The following is a 24,273-nucleotide window of genomic DNA, read 5'->3' on the forward strand; positions in this document are numbered from 1 at the left end:
TAGAAAATTCTCTTTTGTCGACAACAGCTGTTTTTTATGTGCTTCTCATCACAAGTTTGGGAACTAGTTGGCGCATGACGAGTTCCCAAATACATGTTAAATTGGAGACGGATTTTGTGTGAAGCAGCATTTATGTACAAGTACACAGTGCTGCACTTTACTCAGCCTAACCCACATCACTCTTCCCTCAGCTCTCTAGTGAAGCATATTTGCTGTCTACTCACAGAATCCTGGTCCTGCGTGAGCTCCATGAACGCAGAGTACTCCAGAAGACGCAGTTTAGAGGAGGCAATGGTGCGATCCTGCCACACGGGCACTGCAGTGGCAACCGGCGGGAGAGGAGGGGCCAGGGGCTCATATGCTGCACAGACACAAGGGGGCGCCAGTTAAGACTCAACCAGGTACATTAACATTAGAAATGGAAGTGTGTGTTGTGTGGGGGAGGGGGGGCGTTGGGGGGACTGTGCTTGAAATGGACTAGTGCACTAGTATACTTACATAAGGGTGGTTGAACAGGTCCTGATAGATTTGGGTAAGGAGTTTGTGCAAATGGCTTGATGCTGAAAAAGCGTTCAGGATTTGTTAGAATCAAAGTTATTTTGCACATGAAAGATTATTGACTTGGGTTAAACATCACCTTATCAGGGTTCCCACACTTTATGACCATTTCCAATCATTTGCGACTACTAGATAAGGATTGTTAAAAATAATTTTGATGAAACTAATTTGTAAATGAATCAAAGAGACTGATTTGTGAACCAGTTCAACTGTCAACGAGTCCAAAAAAATGATTCACTCACAAATCAAACATCAGTATGGCTTGTAAACAAGTCTTAAAACAATACAGACGAGAGCAATATCCAGCTGATTATTAATTGAATTAATATTCTGGAGCAGAGGATAACTAAGAAAATTGTACATTCACTATATTAATGGTCAAGATTTTCAAATATATACCCTGAAACTGAAATCAAAATTTATTTTTGAAATTAATATATCTTGTGAAATACACAGTACAGTGGACAATAACCAGTCATTATCGCCAAAATCAAGACTCCTCCGCTTCACATTCAGGTCCTGATCACCATGTCTGGGGTTTATTTTGTGATAATGACTAGCTGACTGTATAATATTTCATATTTTTAAACAATAAGCCAATATCAACTAACTGCTTTTATAGGTTGATAGTGATTATAGGCCGATATATCGGTGCATCCCTTCTTTCTTCTGCCGGACACAAAAGAAGATATTTCGAAGAATGTTGGTTACGAAACAGTTGATGGTAGCCATTGACTTCCATAGTATTTTTTTCTATAACCGTTCAACTGTTTTGTTACCAGCATTGTTCAAAATGTCTTCTTTGTTGCAGAAGAAAGGAACTCATTCGTGAGTGAGTGAATAATGACGGATTTTCATTTTTAGGTGAACTATCGCTTTACATTCCAGTCCTACAAAACACAAATTTCCTGGTATCTTCCAGTTGTCCATGACCGTGGGAACCCTTTGTTATTGTTTTTGCTTTAAAGGTGGCATATTTCACACCTTGACACTTCAATTATCCCACAGCTGTTTGTTTTGGCCGTTTCAGCTAAGCGTAAGTTCACCTACTTCAGAGAGGGAGTGTAACATCACAACAGTCATGTGCGTCTGATAACACACGCGCTCAAGAGATCTCAACAGAAGCGGAGCCCGCGGAGCCCACAGAGCCCACGATGTAGAGAGGAATTAGTTTAGCAGGCTGCCTGTGAATAATGATGGGAGTAAAAAGCAGAACCCAGACAGAGCAGCATACTAAAATCGGTCTCTAATGGGATTTCCTGCACCGCTACTGAATCTGCAATAAAATCCAACCAAGTTTTAGCCAAACCGTGAGCTTCAAATCTGAACCGAATGTGATGAAAAAAAGATGGGCCGCCACAGAATAATAAGAGTTCCACTACTTTTAACCACCGATGGATTTCCATGACTTTCTTAGTTGTTTGTAATTACTAGACCATTCAATAACATTGCACAGAGAAATGTATAATCAAATAATTTAGAGCCAAGCATAACGAGGACATTTTAATTAATAGAAATGGATGAGTTTTTCATTACTTCATGATTTTATTAATTTCCATGACTTTTCCAGGCACAGGAAGTTTCCTGAAATTATTCTTGTATTATTATTTAGTAGTATGTTATCATGTATTGTTATATAATTATATATAAATATTTCTATATTTTCCAAGTGCATAGTAATCTTGCATACAGACAATAAACAGATGCACCATTTTCACGAGTTGATGATTTTTTTCACATCAAACCAACGTTGTTATTGTGAACTAAAACTATTAAAAATATTTTTTTGTTTACTGAAATACTCAAACGCAAGATATACTAGTTTGAATCAGTCAAATAAGTCATTGAAACGGTTGGACCTATTATACTACTGTCAGTGGAATCTGAACCAGATTCCCATCCGAAGCAGGGAATCAATGTTAACTCTAACTGATCTCGAAAGATCAGTTCAAGCTCTGTGGAGGGAACTTACGCGTAGCTGGTGCGGCCAAGCCCAGGACTTCTTCCTGGATTGTGCCTAAGAACCAGCCTGATACATAAAAACGTGATCCATTAAACGTGCCAGATACACAAACACACAGAGCAACACGTATGAATTTATGAGTTACTCACTCCTCAGAGGGTCCGGGTTGGCCTGGGATGGGGGTCGGCCAGAACTGGAAAAAAAAAACAGCAGTGAAAAAAAAAAAAACAAATTCAAATCGCTCTATAATTTGTCTAAAAGGTTACTTCCAGGTTAAATACAACTATCAAAATCGTACCCGTGCAGACGGGGGGTAGGGGGACTGTGGAAGAGGCGGAAGAGGACTTTTGATTAGACTAGGGGACACGATCTGAGCAGAGGAAAGTGCTGCCATTTTCTGGAGGGCCTGGTCTTTGGACGCTTGATCCTGAGGAGATGGAGACACAGGTGAGCAGAATAATCCCGAAGACAATGCAGACAAAATCATTGTTAATTTTATTTCATGCAAAGCAGCCTACTGATTTATGATAAAGCAAGAAGGGGAAATAATAGGAGATCAGAGATCACCATATGAATCACAAAGAGAATTAGATTCACATTTACAGTGTGTGCAAGACAACAAAGGAAACTTGTTATAGGTAAATTGATGTTTTAGGCTTCACAAATCTTGCTTTCTTCCAGCTGTGCATTAACATCAGCATACAGAGCTGCAAAACCATCTCTGCAGTATAAAGGCAGCTTTAGATGATTAATGGATGCAAAAAAACAACAACACACACAATACAGCATACAAACAGATGTCAGAAAGAAGACCAATCAGTATGCAAATATTATGATGTCATTGCTGTTAGATTTTAGAATTCTGAACATTCTAAAAATGTAATATTTTCAAACTAAAACTCAAATTTATATATCTATACATGTATAAAAAACTAGGCCTATAAAAAGCAGTCTATTAAAATTAAACATGCAGTATAAGTAAGGCTGAAAATATCATTAAAGCAAGTTCACCCACAAATGAGAATTTGTTGAAAATTTTATCTTCCTCAGTCCAGCCAAGATGCAGATGAGTTTGTTTCTTCATCAAAACAGATTTGGAGAAATGTAGCATTCCATCACTTGCTCAGCAATGGATCCTCTGCAGTGAATGGGTACCGTCAGAATGAGAGTTCAAACAGCTGATAAAAACATCTTAATAATCCACAAGTAATCCACACCACTCCAGTCCATAGATGAATGTTTTGTGAAGTGAAAAGCTGTGTGTTTGGAAGAAACAGATCCTTCATTAAGAAGTTTTAACTTTAAACCATCACTTAGGGGTGAAATACGAGTCCCATCCATAATATTGCTTTCTCCAGTGAAAAAGTCATCTTGTCTGAATCAGGAGAAAAATATGCACAGATCAAGAACCATTTCCAACAAAAAAACAGACCAAAACAGTTCTAAACAAATATGTTGATACAGATTATATTGATGTGAGAGGACAACAGGGGATGAAAGCGTTATTATGGATTATGAACTCATATTTTGACCATAAACAACAGTTTTAAGTTAAAACGCCTTAATGAAGGATTTGTTTCTTACAAACAGGCAGCTGTTTGCTTCAAAAGATATCAGTTGATGGACTGGAGTGGTGTGCATTACTTGTGGATTATTGTGATATTTTTATCAGCTGTTTGGACTCTCATTCTGATGGCACCCATTCACTGCAGAGCATCCACTGGTGAGCAAGTGATGTCATGCAAGATTTGTTCCCATGAATAAACAAACTCATCTACATTGTGGATGGCTGGAGGGTGAGAACATTTTCAGCAGATTTTCATTTCTGTATGAACTAGTCCGCTGCCTTGCGAACATTATCATTATGTACGCGTTACTGAACATGCAGACTGTCTTCAAGCCTTTCAAAATCATGTTTAATAAGAGTCTCTGGATTACAGTTCCAATAAGAAGAGGAAAAAGGCAAAAGCAATACATGTATCTGAAAGATATCGATTATTGGGCAGCCAGCAAAGCAAAAGCAACATACTGGCCAGGGATGTCAAACAAACACATGTTTTTGAACTACATTCCAGTTTTGTCTTCAAGTTCACCAGTCATTAACCAAAACTCTTCAAGTTCCTTCTTCAAGGATATTAAATTATGCCCCACAAATGAAAGCAGAAATTAACTATACGTATGGCATGACATTCCAGTTTTCCAAAGGCTGAGCATGTAGCAAGTCACTTTGCATCACAATAAATGAACGTGGATAATAAAAAGACTTGCAGCTTACTCGGAAGCAAGACCACAATAAGTGGCGTTGTTTCACAATTAAGTTTCTTGAATTTATAAAGCCTGTATGATATGCAGTACATCACAAAACAGAGCGACGACATAGAAACTTCAGAGAGCAAAACGGCCAGGCACATTATTGACAAGAATTATGAGCAATCTATGCACACCGCAGGGTCAGAGAAGAGGACTTTATAATGGCAGTGCTGGATGTAAGCTGAACCTGTGCAGGACAGCCAAGCAAAGCGAAGCAAAAATAAAAAGTCAACAATAATTCGCACAATTCAAATCCACACTTACCAAGTTCATTGCCTGAATCAAAAGAAAGAAAGACCATTAGTACAATATTCTGAGAGCAATTTTACTAAACCTTTTGTCTCTGACAGCAAAGTTCTGGATGTATGCTAACTAGTCAGTTCTATTCTAGAGCTTATCAAACTATTTTCTAGACCTTAAAATTGCTTGTAAGTGTGAAAAAGTTTAAGAAAATGATGCGCCTATGAACAACTTTTCAGGCAGAAATTGTCATACTTTGTGCAGAAAATGTGCCACATACTTTAAGTCCATTTGTTCATTGTTTTTATAACATACCTGAACAAAAAATAGCTAATAAGCACTAAAAATAAAAAGAATGTGCATTTCTGAAAATAATTTACTTCTGTCTTGTAGTTCATGAATATATTGGCAGGGGGCGCCAAACATTACTATATATGTATCTTTGGCATCTAACCCACTTATCCTCAGTGTAAGGCAAAAACATTTTAAAATTAAACAAAAATAGTCCAGTATTTTATTCTAACTTTGTGCAATCCTGATTAGAATAACTTTAAACACAATTTACACATTTAAATTTTTTTAAGTTATCCTTTAAACAAAGGATTTTTACCATAGACCAACTACATAACATATTCTCTCTCTATTCACACACAAACAGATAATAATAAGATTTAATTTAATTTCAGCAAATATGTTTAAGTCTCGGCCAGACTCATAAAATAATCTGCATTTGAAAAACCCATACAGGTCGACTGTTAATTCTCATGACAGTATTGTGACATCCAGCAGCTTCTCAGACAGAGTTCACCAGTCAAAACTGAGTCTTGGTGACACAATGGAGTCTGGATGCAAGGAAAGGAAGGTTGAAGAAACAGTGAGCTTCAGGAAAGCAGACAGGCAAAGATCTCAGACATTCATGCACCTACAGCCTCTACGACAATCAGCAGCGCAAAACACAAAGCACTACGCTACATGACACAGGTTTCCGTAGCATTTCCAACTTTGTTTTTGCACCAAATATTGATGCAAGCACTCATTCCTCGAGATTTCATTCAGCCAATAGATAACTGGAACTTCTAGCGATCTCTCATTGGTTTGTGCAAAGGCAAATGCTGTTAAGCCCCGCCCCACCCGCAGGAAAGCGCATACCTTCAGCTTTGACTGTATCTCGCGAGATTTTCTCCGGGCAAGAACCTGCAAATGGCTAGAAACCTGCAGAACAGAAAAGCCAAAGAGGAGGAAAAGAAAAAGAAAAGGAGGAGGGGAGAAAGAGAGAGAAGCCGTAACCAAAGAGGAAAAAGATCCGCGTATCCAACCTACCTTTATACCTGCTTGATACTCTCGAACCCTCTTCCGCGCTAACACCTGTATGTGACTAGATACCTGAAGAATTTTGAGATAGTTTAACACAAATACACATTTATTTCACCTACTGAACTGAAAACTGTAATTAAAGTTGTTGTTATGCAAACAAATATTTAGTGCAATCAATAGTATATATTTGAAGTGCATTAAATACCTGTTTTCTTGTGCGGGTTTTGCCTGTTCTCAGCTTGATGTATCTGGCAATAAGCTCATTGCGGCCTGAGAAGAAAGAAAGTTTCTGTAAGTTTCACAGTGACCAAAAGGTGGCGACAACAGCAATGCAAGAGAAGCACGCATCTCTCAACAACACTGGCAGAATTCATGAGACTGAAACCACACATAGAAAAACTAATAAAGTAAAGCTTTTGGCTTTATATACTAGATTTGACATCATATTTTCAATTCAATGCCTATTAATATTTCACAGCAGCAGTATTCAAATGTTAAAAGAAAAATAAACTTGACAAAACATGTTATGACAATAACAAAGTGTTAAATTTCTCTGAAAACAAGACTTCATTTCTTCTAAAGTAAATGTATTGTTTTAAGGAGGTTTACATTTTGTTTACTGGAAAAATAATTGTAATTAATAATTGTAATTAATAAAAATAAGGGGAGCAGTTGGGGGTTCGGTGCCTTGCTCAAGGGCACCTCAGTTGTGGTATTGCCGGCCCGAGACTCGAACCCACAACCTTAGGGTTAGGAGTCAAACTCTCCAAATAGCTGCTGATATAGACAGTTAATTCCTCTCACGCATTCACAGAATGCACGTGTTAGTTTGCCGTCGGCTGTAGTCTGTGCGGTGTGTTCGAGCGCAGCTTTTTGGTCCGAAGTCAGCTTGGTGTTTTGGTGTCCCAGCCTTTAAAAACACTAACTTTTATTAACTATTTATTTAAATACTGACCATTTACCTACATATAAAATAAATAATGCCTATAAATAAAAATAATAAAAAAATATATTCCTAATTAATATCTATTTAATTGAGAAATGCTTGAAGACTTTCATTGTATTACATATGAATATTTAAAATATATAATAATAATAATAATAATAATAATAATAATAATAATAATAATAATAAGTGTTATTATTGTTATTAAAATTTTTAACAACAACTAAAAAAATGTGGCATTTGGCGCCCCCTTCAGGAAGACAACTTCAAGTTTGTTATCAAACAATTTTAGCTAGCGACATTTCCCGCACATTGATTAGCAGCCATGAACATGTTCATTGTTGAGTAGAATATGAATGCCCTTATCTGCCTCAGAGTAAAAAATTGTGATATAAAGTTTAAAAGATAATTAGCGAGATTTAAAGACACACTGTCAAAAATAAAGTCACAACTTGTATATACAGAATTTTCAGAAAAAATGTTGCAATTAAGAGTATTAAAGCTGCAAGTTAAAATTAGTTAGTTTTTTTTGTTTTGTTTTTTTTTCACGCTGAGGCGGAAATGGTCTTCCACAGCAGAGAGACCACTGCACTGATTTGAGTTTGGTTTCTGCACACCCTTCCCCAGACACACCCTCTCTCTCCCTCGCTCTCTCTCCGAGCCTCCGCATTCCTCGCATTCCTCTGCTCCTGTGACATCTGCCCCACACAACTTGATTTGATGAGGGCAACAGCCTGGAGCATGCGTTCAGAGAGCGAGAGAACGGCCCGAAAAAGTGAGGGGGAGAGAGAGAGAGAAACAAAGAGCTTTGCTGTTTCCGCCCACAACTGGCAGCTGAAGAACATCCCGTCTTACCAAACGGTCACCCACACCTGCCACGAACCGTTCCGGCAGGAGGCAAAGAATAACACGGACCCCCTGTGTCCCATATTCCCACCTCCCAGCTCTAATTCCCTCTTCGAGTTTCTTCTCAACCTTTGCTCTTAGGTTTGTTAAGGAAGCTCAAGCAGGAGTGTTTCGGTTCAGGAATAACACCTGAAAACTTTAGCCGGTCACTGGAAGGTTGCTGGATCAATTCGTGCAAGGAATGGCCTGTGATTCACTAACCAAACCACAATCAACACAAACTTATCTTGTCCTTCAAACGCCTTTCATGCTCTGCTGAGATGGTTTACCAGAACGTGCTGTTGAACAGAAACGAGACTCAAGCTGGGTCAGAAGAGTGGACGGTACTTGGCTCCATCCTCAGGGTGCAGGGCATTTTTGCAAGCCTCTGTTCCTGTTGAAGCACAGGTGGAAAATATCTTGAAGCTGTAACAATTATGAAACCAAACAGACGGCATTTCTGCCATTCAACTGGGCTGTAAATCAACCGTGCAGAGCCATGAGGGAGGGAAGGCCTGGTAGCATCAGAAGTTTTGTGAGAAATGGCTTGACATTTGGCATGCCACATATACAGATGTCAGGTGTGTGTGTTCTCCAGTGGATCAAGAGAACTTAGTTCACTTATCAACTTCATTTCTTGTGAACACAACTGTATATCTCACAGCTGTGACCTCAAATCTTCATTTATTTCTTGAGACGTAAACAGGGTCTCATTATGTCACACTGAGAGATCCAAAAAATATAAAGGTACAATTCTGCAGTATAGTCGCCATTACAAGAAACAGTCACTTTTACGAGAAACAAGCCGCTATTGGGAGATGTAAGGTAAGTGCAAAACTCAAGTTAACCTCTTGGAGCCATTTCCTGCTGGAGGGTTGAAAAAAATAAAAATTCATTCAAAGCATAACAACTTTCCACCCAACAATGTTGGTGTAATAAAAAAATAAAATAAAAAAAAGAGGCGGTTCTGCACTTCACATTACACTGCAGGCTTTTCAGGCCCGATCCAGGCGGTGTTAACAGGGCCAGAGCAGACAGCGTTCCCCAGGCCTCACATCAGCGGTGGTATTATAAGCACTGTCGTCATTCTCCTCGTGAGGGGGCTCCTTCAGTAGCAGATGACTATATGTAAATGGATAAGGTGTTTATAGTCACAGGAGAGAGCAGGCTCTCCATGAGGTCAGCATTCGCTTTCCTGGAGATGGCAATGAGTGTCAACGACATGCTGGGATTTGTTTTAAACTTGATTTATTAATAAATCCAATTTGTGGAATTTCAGTTTATTGGCACAGTGACTTAACATGTCAAATCATCTCAAAAAACCAGCTTTCACTGGAAAAAAAAAAACACTAAACCTGTGGCCTGAGTCAAACATACCATGGACGACAACTGATATAAAACGGAATCAAGGATACCACCATAAGGCCGCATGGTTTCAAGGGAATCCCTCAATGAAAAAAAGACAGATACAGGCATAAGCTTCCAGAAAATGCCAACAATGTCCTATCAACAATGTCAATATTCCAGTATTTTCTTATCAGCCAGTCACGGCATCTGAAACACGCATTTGAAGCATCCTTCTGACTTCATAGTGAGTCAGTAAGTATGTTTAGATTTATTGCATGAGGAGGATAAAGCCTGGATGATGTAATACCAGCCTAAAGAAGAGACTCTGGAGGCTTGCTTGTCAGATCTAGTGTGCTGCCTTGTTGTCTACAGCCAACACAGGCAGCCGCACCTTCTAAGGCAGGATGAAACGGATTGAATTGCTCTATAACTGTCAGCTGCTTTGTTGACGCATGCTACATAAAAGAAGGTCCTTGGATAGAGTCTACAAGAGATGCAACTAATGCTCACAGTTGATTCTAACAGACTGATATTTGTGTGTTGCTAAACTAGGGAAAACCTCTATTAAAGTTCCAAAAATATGCAGTGCACACAAATATTGAAAGCGATTTCAGAGATTTCATAGATTGTCCCAAATGACACGCTCGAGATTTCCAATCCACACTAGCACTGATTTGGCAAAAGGCCGTCCTTAGCCAAATTCGACCACTCTTAAGAATTATACAATGACAAATGGGAGAGCAATGGTGACAAATCCTGCTCTTTACTGGAAGAATACTGGGAGTTTCCAGTATTCCTTAAGACTAGTCATTAGTTGGTTCAGGTGTGTTTAATTAGAACTGGAGCTAAACTCTGCAGGATAGTGGCCCTCCAGGAGCAGAACTGGCACCTCTGGCCTACCGAATTGGACAAGTCTATGAAAGGTTTGTCGAAATGCTTTCTGGGACTACCCTCGATAATGGCCAAAAAACATTTTTTTGTTGGCTACTGTTAGATATTTCTGCACTGGGAGCATGCCTATGACACCTACAAATGCTGTCTAAGTAGAAAGCTCACATTGGAGCTCTATGAAACAGCAGCTAGGGGAATTTGACTGATTTAGAATCAGTAGAGTGCCTCAGCAGTGACTTAAACCTTAGGCAGGTGGAAGCTACGCTATTATCAGTTTCTGTAAATTAATTTCCAGAGTAGCCTGTATAAAAGCAAGGAACGTCCGTGATATGGCATATACATCTTCTGAATTGATCAAGCTTAAATTAAACATGTTGAATTAAAAAACTTTTTAGAGCACTGCACAAGAAAGAAGAATGCATATGAACACAACAGTTGCGTTTAACATAGGGTTCTTCAAGGAAAAGACAACCGCAACCCTAAAAGAACCTCAACATTTCTTCACCAACACTGGGCTGTGTTCAGGACGCTTACTGTCAGTTTCTGCTGTGCTTTCTCCCAGTCTGGTTTGTATCTTGAGGCTTGGCTTGCTAATTCAAACCAGCACTTGGGTTTTTGTCTTGTCTGTTTCTCTGAGGAGAAGAAAGGCGAGCAGACAGTTTGAGGAGGAGGGGACCAAAGCCAAACACCTGGACCCTCCCAATCCAGCCAAACTGGAGTGTCCATCTGCAAATTATGAATGCAATGAAAAAGAGACGTATCGCTCAAGCCAAGAGTTAAACCGGATTTGGTCATTTTTGCAATTTATCAAATTGCAGCAACAGATTCGCTCGTTGTGTCCCACTAACTTTGATACAGCTGTTGTGTAGTCTGTAAATCAATAAATTCCAATTAGTTTTAGGAGCCATTTACACAACAAAGTTTTCAGCCAAAAACGGGAAACTTTTTATGCGTTTTGTCTGTTCGTTTACACGACAACAGTGTTTTGGGGACTGAAAACGCATATTTTTGAAAACGGGTTTCAAAGTGCAAGTTTTTGAAAATGCAAAAGTTGTCGTTTCCGTGTAAACACCCAAAATGGAAAACTTTGAAAACAGTGACGTCATGCGTGTGCGTAGTATGTGTTAGGTATGTATATGCGCAGTACGTGTCGATTTTAAAGGCAAGCGTGAACAAACATACACAACAATGGCAGAGTACATGGTACTGTTACTGCTGCTCAAGAGTTTGCTAACGCTTCTTCAGCTAAGTGTGGATTTACTTCATCATTATTAAAATCCAACAGCGGAGATGCATCATATACAACATATAATCGTCACTTCCCTACAGGTACTGTTTACTAACAAGTTGACAGCGCCAACTACTGGCCTGGCATACGTAATACAGCGTTTTTGGCCATCTTCGCGTATGCTTGTAAACGAGAATCGTTTTGAAAACATTGTGTATACGTGAAACTTTTTAAAAAAGCAAGGGAAAAACTTTTCCGTTTTTGACTACATTGTTGTTGTAAAATTGTAGCCTTAGACTAAAAAATATACTCTACACAAGTGCATGGTCCCACTTAACATGCTTTCTTGGCATGTCAACTACATCCTTAATAGGGGCGATAACGTAACCTTCAAAGGTCTGAGTCATTATTCAGGTAGATATCTATTAGTTTGGCCAACTTGCAAAGCAAGATTATCTTTGATCTGTTGTTTTGAAGACAGAAAACTGACAATAGAAATATAAAACATATTCAAATGGCCTCTAAAGTGCAACATTGAGAACGCATCACATTATTAGACATTTTGGAATGCAACAAGATTAAAAGTCTGGTAAAAAAAAAAGTTTGCATTCACAAATTCTTATCCTCATGTTGTTCAGTCTAATGAGAGTTTAACGCTTTTACACTGGAAATACTACTTTGCACCTGGAGTTATTAAAGTGCTGTGCCTCAGGGGCAGACCTGCCTTGTTTAGGAGGAAGAACTAGTAAGAAGAAAAAAGGAGTACAAGAAAATGGAGGCGGGAGGGGGAGTGAGATCTTGTGGGGGAACAAACCTTGATTGAGCAAGACAAACAGAGCTGGTTTTGCCACTTTTTCAACTGGGTGAGAGGGAGGCAGAAGGAAAATAAACGACAACTCTCTCACAAGGCTGGGAAAAAAAGATCTGCTAATGATCAGAGATGATAAATACAACCAGTTTCAGGGCAAACGCAAAAAAGAGAGGAGGGGGCAGCAAGCAAGCAGGAACAGAGAAGCGACAGAAAGACAGAAAAGCGATATGTTTCTGAGAAACCTGTCTTCTGTCGGGCCTGTAGTCCACAGAGGTGCTCTGGGACAAGTGTAGGCCTGTTTTATTTGCTCTGAAAAAAACACAACTGCTGGCTAAGACATGCATGTTTATGTGTTTTTAAGGTACTTGGGTGTTTTAGAAAACAAGAATCTCCGTTTATCGAACAAAACCGAACACCGACATCATAATATAAAGCCATTGATGGCTGCTAGTGAATGGCTATTTGAGCATGACTAAATACGACATTACGTTAGAGAGCAGATGTTGTACAAGCATGAGACATTTTATGACGCTTCATGAATGCATACGCATGCATGGATTTATACGATGGTATGCACAAAGGGATCCTCGAGTGGATCGTGTATGTGGATGAAAGCGTGTCAGATATAACAACTCGGCTCTATCAGCCCATTATCTCCCGCCCTTATCTTTTTAGTTTCCACCCCTCCCATAAGCAATTCTATCTAGAAACACTTGTCTTGCAACCATCGAATGCACAAAAACACCTCCATCACAAAAACTGACTGCAGCGATACAATCTCAGCAGTTGAACCGTGTGTGTTTTTAAGATTTTCTTCAACTGAGGAGTACAATGTGAAGTCCCTGCAAAATTCAGTTTGGGTGGCAGAAGTTTTAAAGCCAAAAATTACTTCCCTCATATCAAATAAATCAATTTGTTAGTTAAAAGCTACGTCATGATGACTGGGCTACCCAGTACAACAAAAACACATTTTAAATGAGCATTTACAATTTTGAGGCGACATGAAAAGGGGCTGCAACAACCAATTAGTACAATCAAGTATGTTCTTACACTTTTTCAAATTCAGATTCAATTTGCCTGTTATTTGAAGGACAATGTTGGGCCGGATGTGGAATAACAGGCTATCATCAATGACAATAAGACAGGAAATTAAATTAGTGAGTACATATTAACCAGTTAACGAAATAAATGACAGTTGCAGCCCTAAATGAGACCACAAAGTTTAAATTCAGCATGAAGATCAAACACTAGCATCCAACAGCATAGTAGCTTGTCGATTGTTGATGTGAACTCATCGCAAAGTGGAAGTGGATTTTATGCATGTCGCTGTATTGCAACTTCCCCTTCGGCAGATGAACGCACTGCAAGCTCACTTACCGTACATCTTGCCCTCGTCCGACAGGATGATCTTGCGGCGGCCGCAGGGTGGATATATAGCCAGTGCCTCCTGAAAGCTCTGCTCGATGTCGGGGCTCCACACGCCCTCGGCGTCTCCGTCCATGGCCTTGTCCAGCTCATCACCCCCATCCTCCAGCCCCTGCTCCGGGCTGCCGTTGGCACTCCACTTGTTGGACGCAATGGTGCCGGCTCCTACCGGGCCCTGCCACGAGCCCCCACGCTACGCAAGTTCTGCGAGAAAGAAACAAGGAAAGAGAGGCAGAGAGAAAGAGAACGTTACTTTATTGTGGACATAATAAATCCCCTTGCAAAACAGCTCCCTTTAGTCGTACGCACCCACAATTTTGGGCACTGGCTGATGAAGACAACAGCAACTGTGACTCTTATTACCATTTCCTCTTCTCAAAAGCTTCCAAAATGACAAATGAATTTTAGACATTATATAAAGCTCCATTTAAAAGGATTAGATAATTAGGACTAGCCTGCAAAAATGCTTGTGGTCGGGGGCGCGCGGTCCAATGTGGCCGTCTAAATGTCTGAAAATGGTTAAGGGATCTTAAGTGTTTTTCAGGCTGCCTCTTTTTCACATGGTATTGTTCCTGAGGATCGGGTCCTGGGAGTCACTGGTGTGCCCACATATTTCATTCTTTTATTTCACTTTGTGCTGATGTTGACAAAAAAAATGCAGCTTGGGTAAATGCGGCCGATTGAGACCTTCCTTTGGGGTTATTCAAATGCTCTGGTTACACGCACACTGAAAGAATAAGCTTGACTTGGAAGCACAATGACACAGAATGAGCAAAACAACGGTGCGGAGAGTGTTGGAATATGTGAGCGGCCTAATTACTATTCGACATAGCAGGCCTCAGACTTCAGCGCGATGTAATGCTGCAGAGAGGACAATTAGCGATACATTTCAAAATTGCATTTGCCTCCCAGGTGAAGAGCAACACGGTTCATCCCGTGCAATCAGGACGGCTGCAGTCACTGGATGTTCCACAGAAGTTACAGAATGTCTAATGCTGCAGTAGAACCAACATTTGGCACAATTATGCATTTGTTTCTCAAATATAAACTCAAAATCCTTTACAGACTTGTTTGTATCGGTCACACACTGCAGACCTTTAACCTCAAGCACGAGCTACACTGCATTATAATACAAAACAGTCAAAATTGAGTTATAAAAGACTATGATCTAGAATTAAAGTAAGCAAGCATGGAAAAACTTGGTTCCACAATGTTAGGGTGTTGTAGGTGATTCCCAGTGTGTCTGCTAATAATAAACATTCATTTTATATTTGGATAGTATTTGTAGGCTATATTTTTTATGTATTTTTTAGCAGGATTGAATTAGCACCTTGTTTAAAAATCTGCCTTTAAACTTCAAAGAAATTACGATTTTAAATGTATTGTGATCATTATCGATATCAACTGATATCGTGATAATTTTTTGGCCAATTCGCCCAGCCCTACTCTACACATCTATATGCTGTGATTTCTGCCATGTCACCAAACAAAATCACATAATGCAAAGTAACACAAACAAGCAAACTTTAAGTAAAAAGGCATGACTGCATGCTCTGAAAACCTCTCCATTTAGTGTGTGTGTGTGTGTGTGTGTGTGTGCGCGCGCACTAGGGGAGAGGGTGAGAGACGAGTGTGTGCATGGGGAGTGCAGAGAAGCCGTTCTATTGGAGAGTTGGGCTTAAATTCCAGACATGTCCTTATTAAGGAAGTGCAGCGTTAGTGCTCTCTCTCTCTCCCTTATGTCAACCGAGCCCTCTCTCGCTCTACCCTCTTCCCCACCCTGTGCTCCCAAGCACTCTGCCCAAATAAGGAGAGGTAAGCAAAGGATGAGGGGAGGGGGAGGTGGAGGAGGAGTGCTGGAGTCAAAGGGAGTCAAGGGAGTGGGGGCGGGGGGCAAAGCAGGAGGGAGGGGAGGGGAGGACTGACCAATTTAGACATCCATTCGGAGTCTGAAAAACAGTGGGATTGTTTTGGACAAAACGCAACATCAGCACGCCCAGGGACTTGAGCAGTCTCGGCACTCCTGATAAAGAAAGAGCTAGTAGTACAGCTTACAGCGGGAAAGTGGCCTGGACGTGGCTTATCAATGCAAAAAAATCAAAACTAATACCATATTCATACACCATGGGGCACTGAAAAACTTTATTGTAAGCTACTTCAAAGAACAACATGGTGTTAAGATATTATAAACATTAACATCATGATTTTTTTTTTTTTTTTTTTGGTAATGCAGCTTTGAAACTATGTGTACTGTGAAAAGCTCAATTCAAATAATTTTGACTTTCCTTAGTATTAACATCATGGTAGAATAAAATCACCATGGCTTATTTTTATGCAAATACCATGGTACTATTTTTTTAAGCATTGTAATGAATAAAAAAAACCAGAAAAACATATATATATTAAAAGGGGGGGGGGGGTGTATTAATAAATGATATATTTATTAATACAATAATTAAAATTACCAGTAAATAATAAAATTGAAATTATAATAGTCATATAATTCAAATAAATGATATATGTAAATTGTAAATTACACATACACAGAAATTTTATTTAATTTTATGATATATAATTTAATTATTTGATTTTTCAATATTAAATAGTATTATAAATACTAAATATTTAGTAATTATTAAAATAAATTACACACACACACATACACATACATATATATATATATATATATATATATATATATATATATATAATATATATATATATATATATATATATATATATATATATATATATATATATATATACACACACACGTTTAAGTGTTTAATCCCACAGTGGTAGCAAATAATAAATTGCAAAAAAATTATGAATTCTAATCTACAAAACTGTGTCCTGAAGGAAAAAAACAGCAGTTACAAAACACACTGATGCAATGCCTTGCCAACAAAGAATAAAGTTTATTTTTAATACTAATTGCAATGAACATCTGGCAAGGCGTTCTCTCTCTATCTTACCCTTTCATCTTAAAGCAACTTTGCGAACATGAACGTCCAGTTTCTCTCAAAAAGAGACAGGGCAAGTGAGCAAGAATAAGGTCAGACGGACACAACTGCAAAATATCTGTTGCACGCTGAAGGCCATTCAGCTCTATGTGATGTAGCCGATGCAAACACAAAAACTTAATTTTCCCATATGGCAGCTGGGACTTAACTTTGAATGACATGGCACACATATTTAGTGTGACAACCTCCTCTTTCCCGCCTCCTCTCTCTCCCTCCCGAACCAAACAGAGCTCTCAGTCAGTATATAATGCTGAAGAATTTCCATGTGGTCCAGGAATGTAAATAATGCAGTGAACGCCATGCAGCACACACATTCATTCAGACCCCATTGAATGAACACAAGCCCTCCCTGCCCACTATCTCCAACACAGTATATGTATTGTTGTCGGCTGAAGTACTGAGTTGGTTCACCAGATTCCTCACGATCCCTGCAGGAGAAAGCCCAGGGAAACTTACTTCAGTATGATCTAATATCAATTACAAAACATGGACTTACTGCTAGGTTTTCCCCAAGCTGACACTTCCAACCATGGAATCTGGCGTCTATGGCGGGGACAGAAGTTGCCAGACTATTCTTACCAGAATCACAAAGACTTAGTCATTCAGCCGTTCCAGGAAAGGGGCACTGATTGATGTTTACTTGGTGGCCTTTTCGGATTTTCCTCTCAGAGAGATTGTTTATGACTCAAAGTCAGACATTGTGGTCACACACAAGACACACATGTACAAGAAACAGAGGACTGAACTAGAACTGAATGGTGATTTCATGACATAGCACATCAAATCACAGCTGATATAGATGTTTTCACTGGATTTGTGGTTTACAGTGAAAACATCTAGAAGATTACATTTTTAAAGAATATAAGCCATCACTTCAGCTTCTTGATAAAATTTTAATCAACTGTAGTAGTAAATTTAGCAAGTATGCATTGTATCAATCTGAAAAAAATTCTCCACATGCTTCAAATGACATCATAGACAGTGGAAAACTATGTTTCAATTAAAAAAAATCTTATCCCAAAATAATTTAAGAAATGTAGGCCTACTATGAACTATTTAAACAAAATAAATGAATATATAAATAAAAGAAACTTAAAAGAAACAACATATATAATAAAACATAATAAATAAAAATAAATAAATACAATGAAATATAACAGACTTTTTAAAAATAAACTAGAAGTAGAATAAATAAAATCACAACTAGAAATGTGATCATACTGATTAGTTTAGACGTCACCCTATTTTACTTTTTAGGTCAATACAGATTAAAGAGTCACATTTATCCTTGAAACATTAAAAAAATATATTAAAAAGTCACATTTATTGGCCAATACCAAAAAAAATGCCATGGAGGAGAGAAATCAGGAGAAATCAAGTTTTAGCTTAATCAGAGAGAGATTCATGACTGAATCATGGGATTTAATCCAAATCTGGATTTTCCATCATCTCAAAACAAGAAGAGAAGTCATGGTGCTAGGATTCTCAAAAAAGCTCTCAACAGAACTCATCCTACATCTCCACATCTCCACATCTCGGGTTTTATAGTCTCTTCCAGTCTCAATAAGTCATCTTATAACATTTCAGGGTCCCCGCTGACTGTCAGAGGAGCAGAGGGACTTTCCAGCGCATGGAGCGAACGCTGGAGTCCATCTGCGCGTTAGTCATCCCAGGCGGACATTTTTGGCGGGAAACAAGCTGTCCAGGAGAGAGGTCTTCACGCTGCCCTGGCAGCAAAATAAGGGATGCGGGGGAGCCAACCCTAACGACCAGATCCTACCTTTTGTTTTCCCTTCTGCTGGACATCACGTCAGATATGAAACCTAAATATAGAGATGTAGGACAGCTGGAGAGATCTGAATCATGACTAGCCTGCACTCTTAAAAATAAATGTTCTTTAGTGACATCAACATGAAGAACCTTAAGAGTTTTAAAATGTTCTTCACTCTTAAAAATAAAGGGCTTTCTTCAGCAATACCATAGAAGACCCATTTTTGGCTCCCCAAAGAACCTTTCAGTGAACAGTTCCTAAAAGAACCATAGAACATTTTATGCTTTTTCTACTATACAGTCTTAAAAACAAAGGCTCTTTATTGGCACTGGTGGTGCAATGAAGAACCTTTAAATTCCACAGACAGTGGGAAAAAAGCTGGTTCCTTTAAGAACTGTTCACTGAAAGGTTCTTTTTTTGCTTTCAAACTAATGCACAAAGCTCTTTCAACAAATGTCCTCCAACTGTTTTTCCTGTTGAACGCAGCTCAGAATGTGAGATTTGTTAGGAAACTGTTGCAGCTGGAACACTTGTTGGCAATAGTCGCCCCTAGGGAGCGTATCCCTCCGGGCAGCCTCCACAACACACCCACCCTTCACTCACACAAGAGCGTACACACCGAATACTCTTCAGTGTATTCGGCTCCTTCTCGAAAACACACACACAGTCAGCAGTGAGAGAACAACAGGGCTGGACAAGTGTAGCAGCAGCTGCTGGTTGGGTTCAGATTACAGTTAAAGACATTTAGAGCGTCTCCTTCTCTTCTTCTCATTGTCTGGCGCTGATTTCCAACTACGGCCAAAAGCACATGAATCGCACTTCCTGCTGGAGAGGAAACTCATGGCAGATCAGCCCTTAGTATGATTCATCAAAGCAGATCAGTATGATTCATCAAAGCAGAAGATAACCTCTTAAACTAGGCTGAGAGAGTATGACTCAATCTATTCTTGGGAATAGCCAGCATCACTTTTGCCTTTTGTGGCTGGCAAATGAGGATCATTAGAAAGCATTAAGCAAAAAGACAAAACACTGATTTATTTGGCAGAGCATACTGTATATGCAAATCTGATGGGTGGGTTAATCAAATCTGAGAAAGTGATTGGTTCATGCTTTTTTTTTTTTCACACTTCAGCATCTGTTCACATGATCGTCGCGGCAGCCCAAGTCTGAACATGTCTGAAGGAACGGATATACGTGGGCCCTAGAGTGACAAATGTAGGCAAACCTGCCATTCGTTCTAGTCCGTTTCTCTTTTTTAGCTCGTTGGCTTTGATGGTCTACACACCGTTTATGGCCTTCAGACCCAAAGCCACACACCAGGAACTGATCATCATAAAACCTATGGGTGGCCAACTAGAGGAACAACCTCAGAAGATCAATTTAGTTTGAATAGATCATACTCAAGGTTTTGTGATAAGCCTAAAAAAATAATTAAATAGAAATCAGCATACAGCTGATGTATATTAAAGTACAAAACAGGACTATGAGCCTGGCCTGGATGATCTCAGAAGTTAAAAACTGCATTTTCTGGAGGTTAACACAAAGACAAAAAGGAATGCACCAATATTAAAATTCTGGCAAAATATAATAGTCATGTTATGTCCAATAATCAATAAATAGCCAGTACTGAATATTATTTCTTAACTATTATACTATCTATTCATTTTATTCTATGTCTAAATCCGTTTTAAAAAACTAAAAATCAACCATTTAAAATGTTAATTAGGCATCAGAACTTCAGTGTACAGAATGAACAAAATTAATGCTCATATTGAGATTTGATAAGATTAAACTTGAAGTTGGATAAATTGAAAAACTTGAAATTAGCATCAGATGACGACAAAAGATAACTAATATATAAAAGGGAAATTTGCATGCATTGCCCAATATTGATGATAACGATGAATTTTTAAAAATCTAAGCAGCAAAAAAATGTGTATGTTACCGATAAATTGGTACCATTTGAAAAGAAATGGAGTCAGCAAAATGCAAATACTTGTTCAACTGAATGCATGTGTAGTCCCATTGTACATACTTAATATACGTTCTTGCACTACTGCTGCATTACAAAAAAATAAAAACACTACTGAGAGGGGTGATAGAGTTACCAATAAATATTTGCAGTACTAAACCAGATGCATTTTCATTCCGGTACCGTAGTTAGCTATAAACATGCTAACACTTTAAAAGTTAAACATTGCTCAGTAGAAAAAAAATATATACAGTACTAATCTAATGAGAGCTAAAGCAATATCATTTACATTTGGACACGTCGGAACAATGCATGATCAAGTTTGTTTAGCTAGCAATTTCTGCCTACACGTAATTGCTTAGAGATGTTCAGAGCCTCAGATGTAATCATGTTTGATAGCATTTAACCAAGTCCTGCAGGTCAGAGCTCTCACTTCCAGCTTCTAATAGTGAGTTTTTGTTTAAACGCCAGTGGTGAGAGATTTCTTCAACACCCTTCCAGGACTATCAGCTTGTCTGAGAGAGGAAACCTTTTCGGTCTCAGCACATCTCTCTTGCATACTCTCTCTTTCTACCAACTCCCCAATCACTTTCAATCACCTGCTTGCTTTCTTTCCCTCTCTGTGTTTAGCTTTAATAAATTCTACCCTTCTCCTCCAATAACTTCCTCGTACTTCCTCTCTGGCTCGGCACTCAGGAAACAATCAGAGCTGTTGAAGAGCCTGGGAGAGAGAGAGCTGCCGGACTGCTCGACAGGCGAGAAAAATGTAAAATGACTAAGAGAGTGAAATTAGGAATAAACGCCTCTTACTCAACTAAAATGACTCTTCACATGAACAGAAGCACCTTGTGGAAATAACCCTTGACGCATACGAGACAGCTAAACATGAATCTCAGAGATATTAACGGTTCCCGATTCCTGACTTTCGACATTATCCACCGGGGTGACTTTCCAGGACGGCCGTCTGCTCTCAGATCTCTCCGTATGGTTTACTCTAGTCCTGATTCAGTCAGCAGAGGAAAGACTGACACAAAGAGCACCGCGTGTGCCAGAGGACTCGCTCGAACGTCTGATTCAGCACTTTCCGCGGAAAATCGTCAGGCGAATTTGTGAAGGAGTGCTCTTGCCTGACTTGGTCATTTAGTGGCTGAGGTAGGGGCTCGAGCCAAACCCCACAAAGACCGAAAAGACATGCATTAAGAGACGAACTCTCACAGGACTCTTGGGATGGTAGAGAGAAAGAGGCCCCATGTGCTGATCTCGGAGTCTCACATCTATGCCAAAAACACAACCTCATGCACTGACTGAGAATAATTACAAAGAACGGCAACACATTATTTAAAAATTAAATTTTAAAAGAAATAGTATGAAAGACTGAAATAGTATGTTATTGTAAAATATACTCCAAAACTTTTTTTAAGTTTTTTTACTTTAAATTTGCAGTCTGATTTCTTGAGTATTAAAATTAGATTCAAACCTTTCTTAGAGATTTCCAAATCAAATATAGTAAAAGTATAAAACACAAATCACCAAAAAAACTAAATTAATTGGCTGCCTCTAAATTTTAAACATTTAATTTTTTTAAACTCCAAAACTAGAGTAGATGCATTTGATGATATAAATCAAAACAAAACCAGATTTTTATATTTTATGAAGAAATGTACGTGGCTCTTGCAAAACACAATGCTAGGGTGTTTTGGGTAATTGCTAGGTGGTAATGTACTGGTCCAAGTCGAAGAGTCCCTCATTCAATGTAAATTTAGTTTCATCATATGCAAGGTGAAAATCATAAGTCTGTTCCCTGACACTAATACCACACATTTCTTTAATATGCCGCATTATATGAGACATCATCAATCTCCGTAGCACAAATGGTGTGAGAAGTAAGACGAGTGGTTCACTCACAAATGATAATTCTGTCATCATTTATTCACCCACATGTCTTAATTTACTTTCTTCTTTGAAAAACAAATGATGATATTTCAAAAACTAAATGGGGTCCAAAACAGAAAAATTTAATTTTTCAAAATATCTTCTGTAAGTCATACAGGTTTGGGAAACATGTGAATAAATTCCATTAATGCTTATAGGATTTGGGGTTTATTCAAATGACTAATCCTAAGTATGAGCACTAAGTATAAGTTCATTCATAATGTAATAATGACATGACGAAAATGGCAACAACGATCACTGTAATGATTATCACACTCTGATAACCAGCACATGAAAGAGCTTCTTAACAAAGAATGACAAATAAATGCAACCACTAGACAGAAGGCCAAAAATAATCAGCTTGCCTTCCGTCTTCAAACTCAGATTATTAGATTAGATGCAATTTAGGTGCATGTTTGCATGGAGCGTAGCTGACTGCCGCGTGAACCCCAGTGCACTGCCACAAACAGTTGGTTTCAAGAACAACTGGAAAGTTTAGCAACTTCAGACAGACAGAAACAAAGGCTATACTGTTCTATCCCACAGCTTGCCCCTCCCTCAAGTCGCAAACGGCCACTGAGAAGCCAAAAAAATCTTATCTGCCAATGCCTCGTGCAGGAATTGCATGTAAACAAGTGTCCCGAGAGCGGGCATTAATTTTCAGCGCAATGTAAACACGCTTACATAAGCCACCTCTCCATCATAATTAATAAAGCATAGCGACACATTGTGTGTGCTTTGGCTTGTGTCTCGCCACAGGCTCCTAAGACCGCGACGTGGAAAAGGACTTTAATTTGAAAGGGAAAAATTTAATTTTGGGGAACTGAAGAGTGTATAAAATGTTTCCTTCTGCAAACACAGGGTGGTGAGGAGACCAAACGGCAGTGCATCATGCGAGATGTTCTCTCTCTCAAATGCTTGAAAACGCACACAGCTAGATATTTGTTCAGAGATCTGTTGACAGACAGGTAAGTGGTCACCATTTGGAGAGCCACTTCTGCGGCGGGTGCTAAAAGGCCGCTTCAGTCCGCACAAATGGAAAGAGGCTCATTACGCTCTCAGCTGGGCCCTTAACACAAACCAGCTAAAGGAACTGTCAATTGGCCAGCAACGTAAACACATATGGCACAAACAATCTGCTCCGATTGCACACGCTCAATCTCTTAAGGAGGATACACTCTGGACTTTCTGCATCAAGAACTGCTAGAAATGCCGTGGAGATGATTGCAAATTTCAGGACCGGTTTGGGGACGGGATTGAGAGCTCAGCGCAAGAACAAACAAATCATTAAAACTGATTTGTTAGCTTATTAAACAGTAAAGCACTAATGTGGGAGAGCAAGACGCTGAAATGACGTGTCCTCGCTCGGCAAAGCCTGACAGTGGAGGGAGTTCAGGGTTTGTTTAGTATGTCTGAGAAAAAGAAAGAAAAAAAAGAGAGAGAACAGCAAATTTGCAGCTGAACAACAAATGTGGCCCATCACAGAAGCCATAAAAGGCAACATGTGGAATTTGTTTAAATTTACCCCCAAAAACATGTTTGCTTAAAATGTGTTGCCCTCAAAACAATCATGAAAAAAAAATTACAATTATAAACTAATATAAAAAAATCAACTGTTTCAGAATTCTGTGTAAAACAAAACTTTCATTTCAGAAAT

At 39.0% G+C, this 24,273-nt stretch overlaps 1 protein-coding gene across 8 annotated transcripts in view; it reads right to left on the reverse strand.

Annotated features, from left to right (window-relative positions):
* Positions 1–24,273, reverse strand: part of LOC109091691 (transcriptional enhancer factor TEF-5-like) — a 32,034-nt gene that overhangs the window by 5,209 nt on the left and 2,552 nt on the right. For 2 of the 8 annotated variants that reach the window (XM_042759144.1, XM_042759142.1), the window contains 9 exons: positions 13,871–14,122; positions 6,591–6,655; positions 6,392–6,454; positions 5,096–5,107; positions 2,820–2,948; positions 2,671–2,714; positions 2,531–2,587; positions 499–560; positions 225–361 (listed from right to left, as the gene is read on the reverse strand). In XM_042759144.1, the coding sequence (XP_042615078.1) occupies positions 225–361; positions 499–560; positions 2,531–2,587; positions 2,671–2,714; positions 2,820–2,948; positions 5,096–5,107; positions 6,392–6,454; positions 6,591–6,655; positions 13,871–13,994 (693 nt within the window). In that variant the 5' untranslated portion in view covers positions 13,995–14,122. Of the gene's footprint in view, positions 1–224; positions 362–498; positions 561–2,530; positions 2,588–2,670; positions 2,715–2,819; positions 2,949–5,095; positions 5,108–6,220; positions 6,284–6,391; positions 6,455–6,590; positions 6,656–13,870; positions 14,123–24,273 lie in introns of all 8 variants that reach the window. The other 6 variants (XM_042759143.1, XM_042759146.1, XM_042759147.1 and 3 more) reach the window with 6 other exon arrangements.

The sequence above is a fragment of the Cyprinus carpio genome, chromosome A6 (assembly GCF_018340385.1).
Source record: "Cyprinus carpio isolate SPL01 chromosome A6, ASM1834038v1, whole genome shotgun sequence".
NCBI lineage: Eukaryota > Metazoa > Chordata > Actinopteri > Cypriniformes > Cyprinidae > Cyprinus > Cyprinus carpio.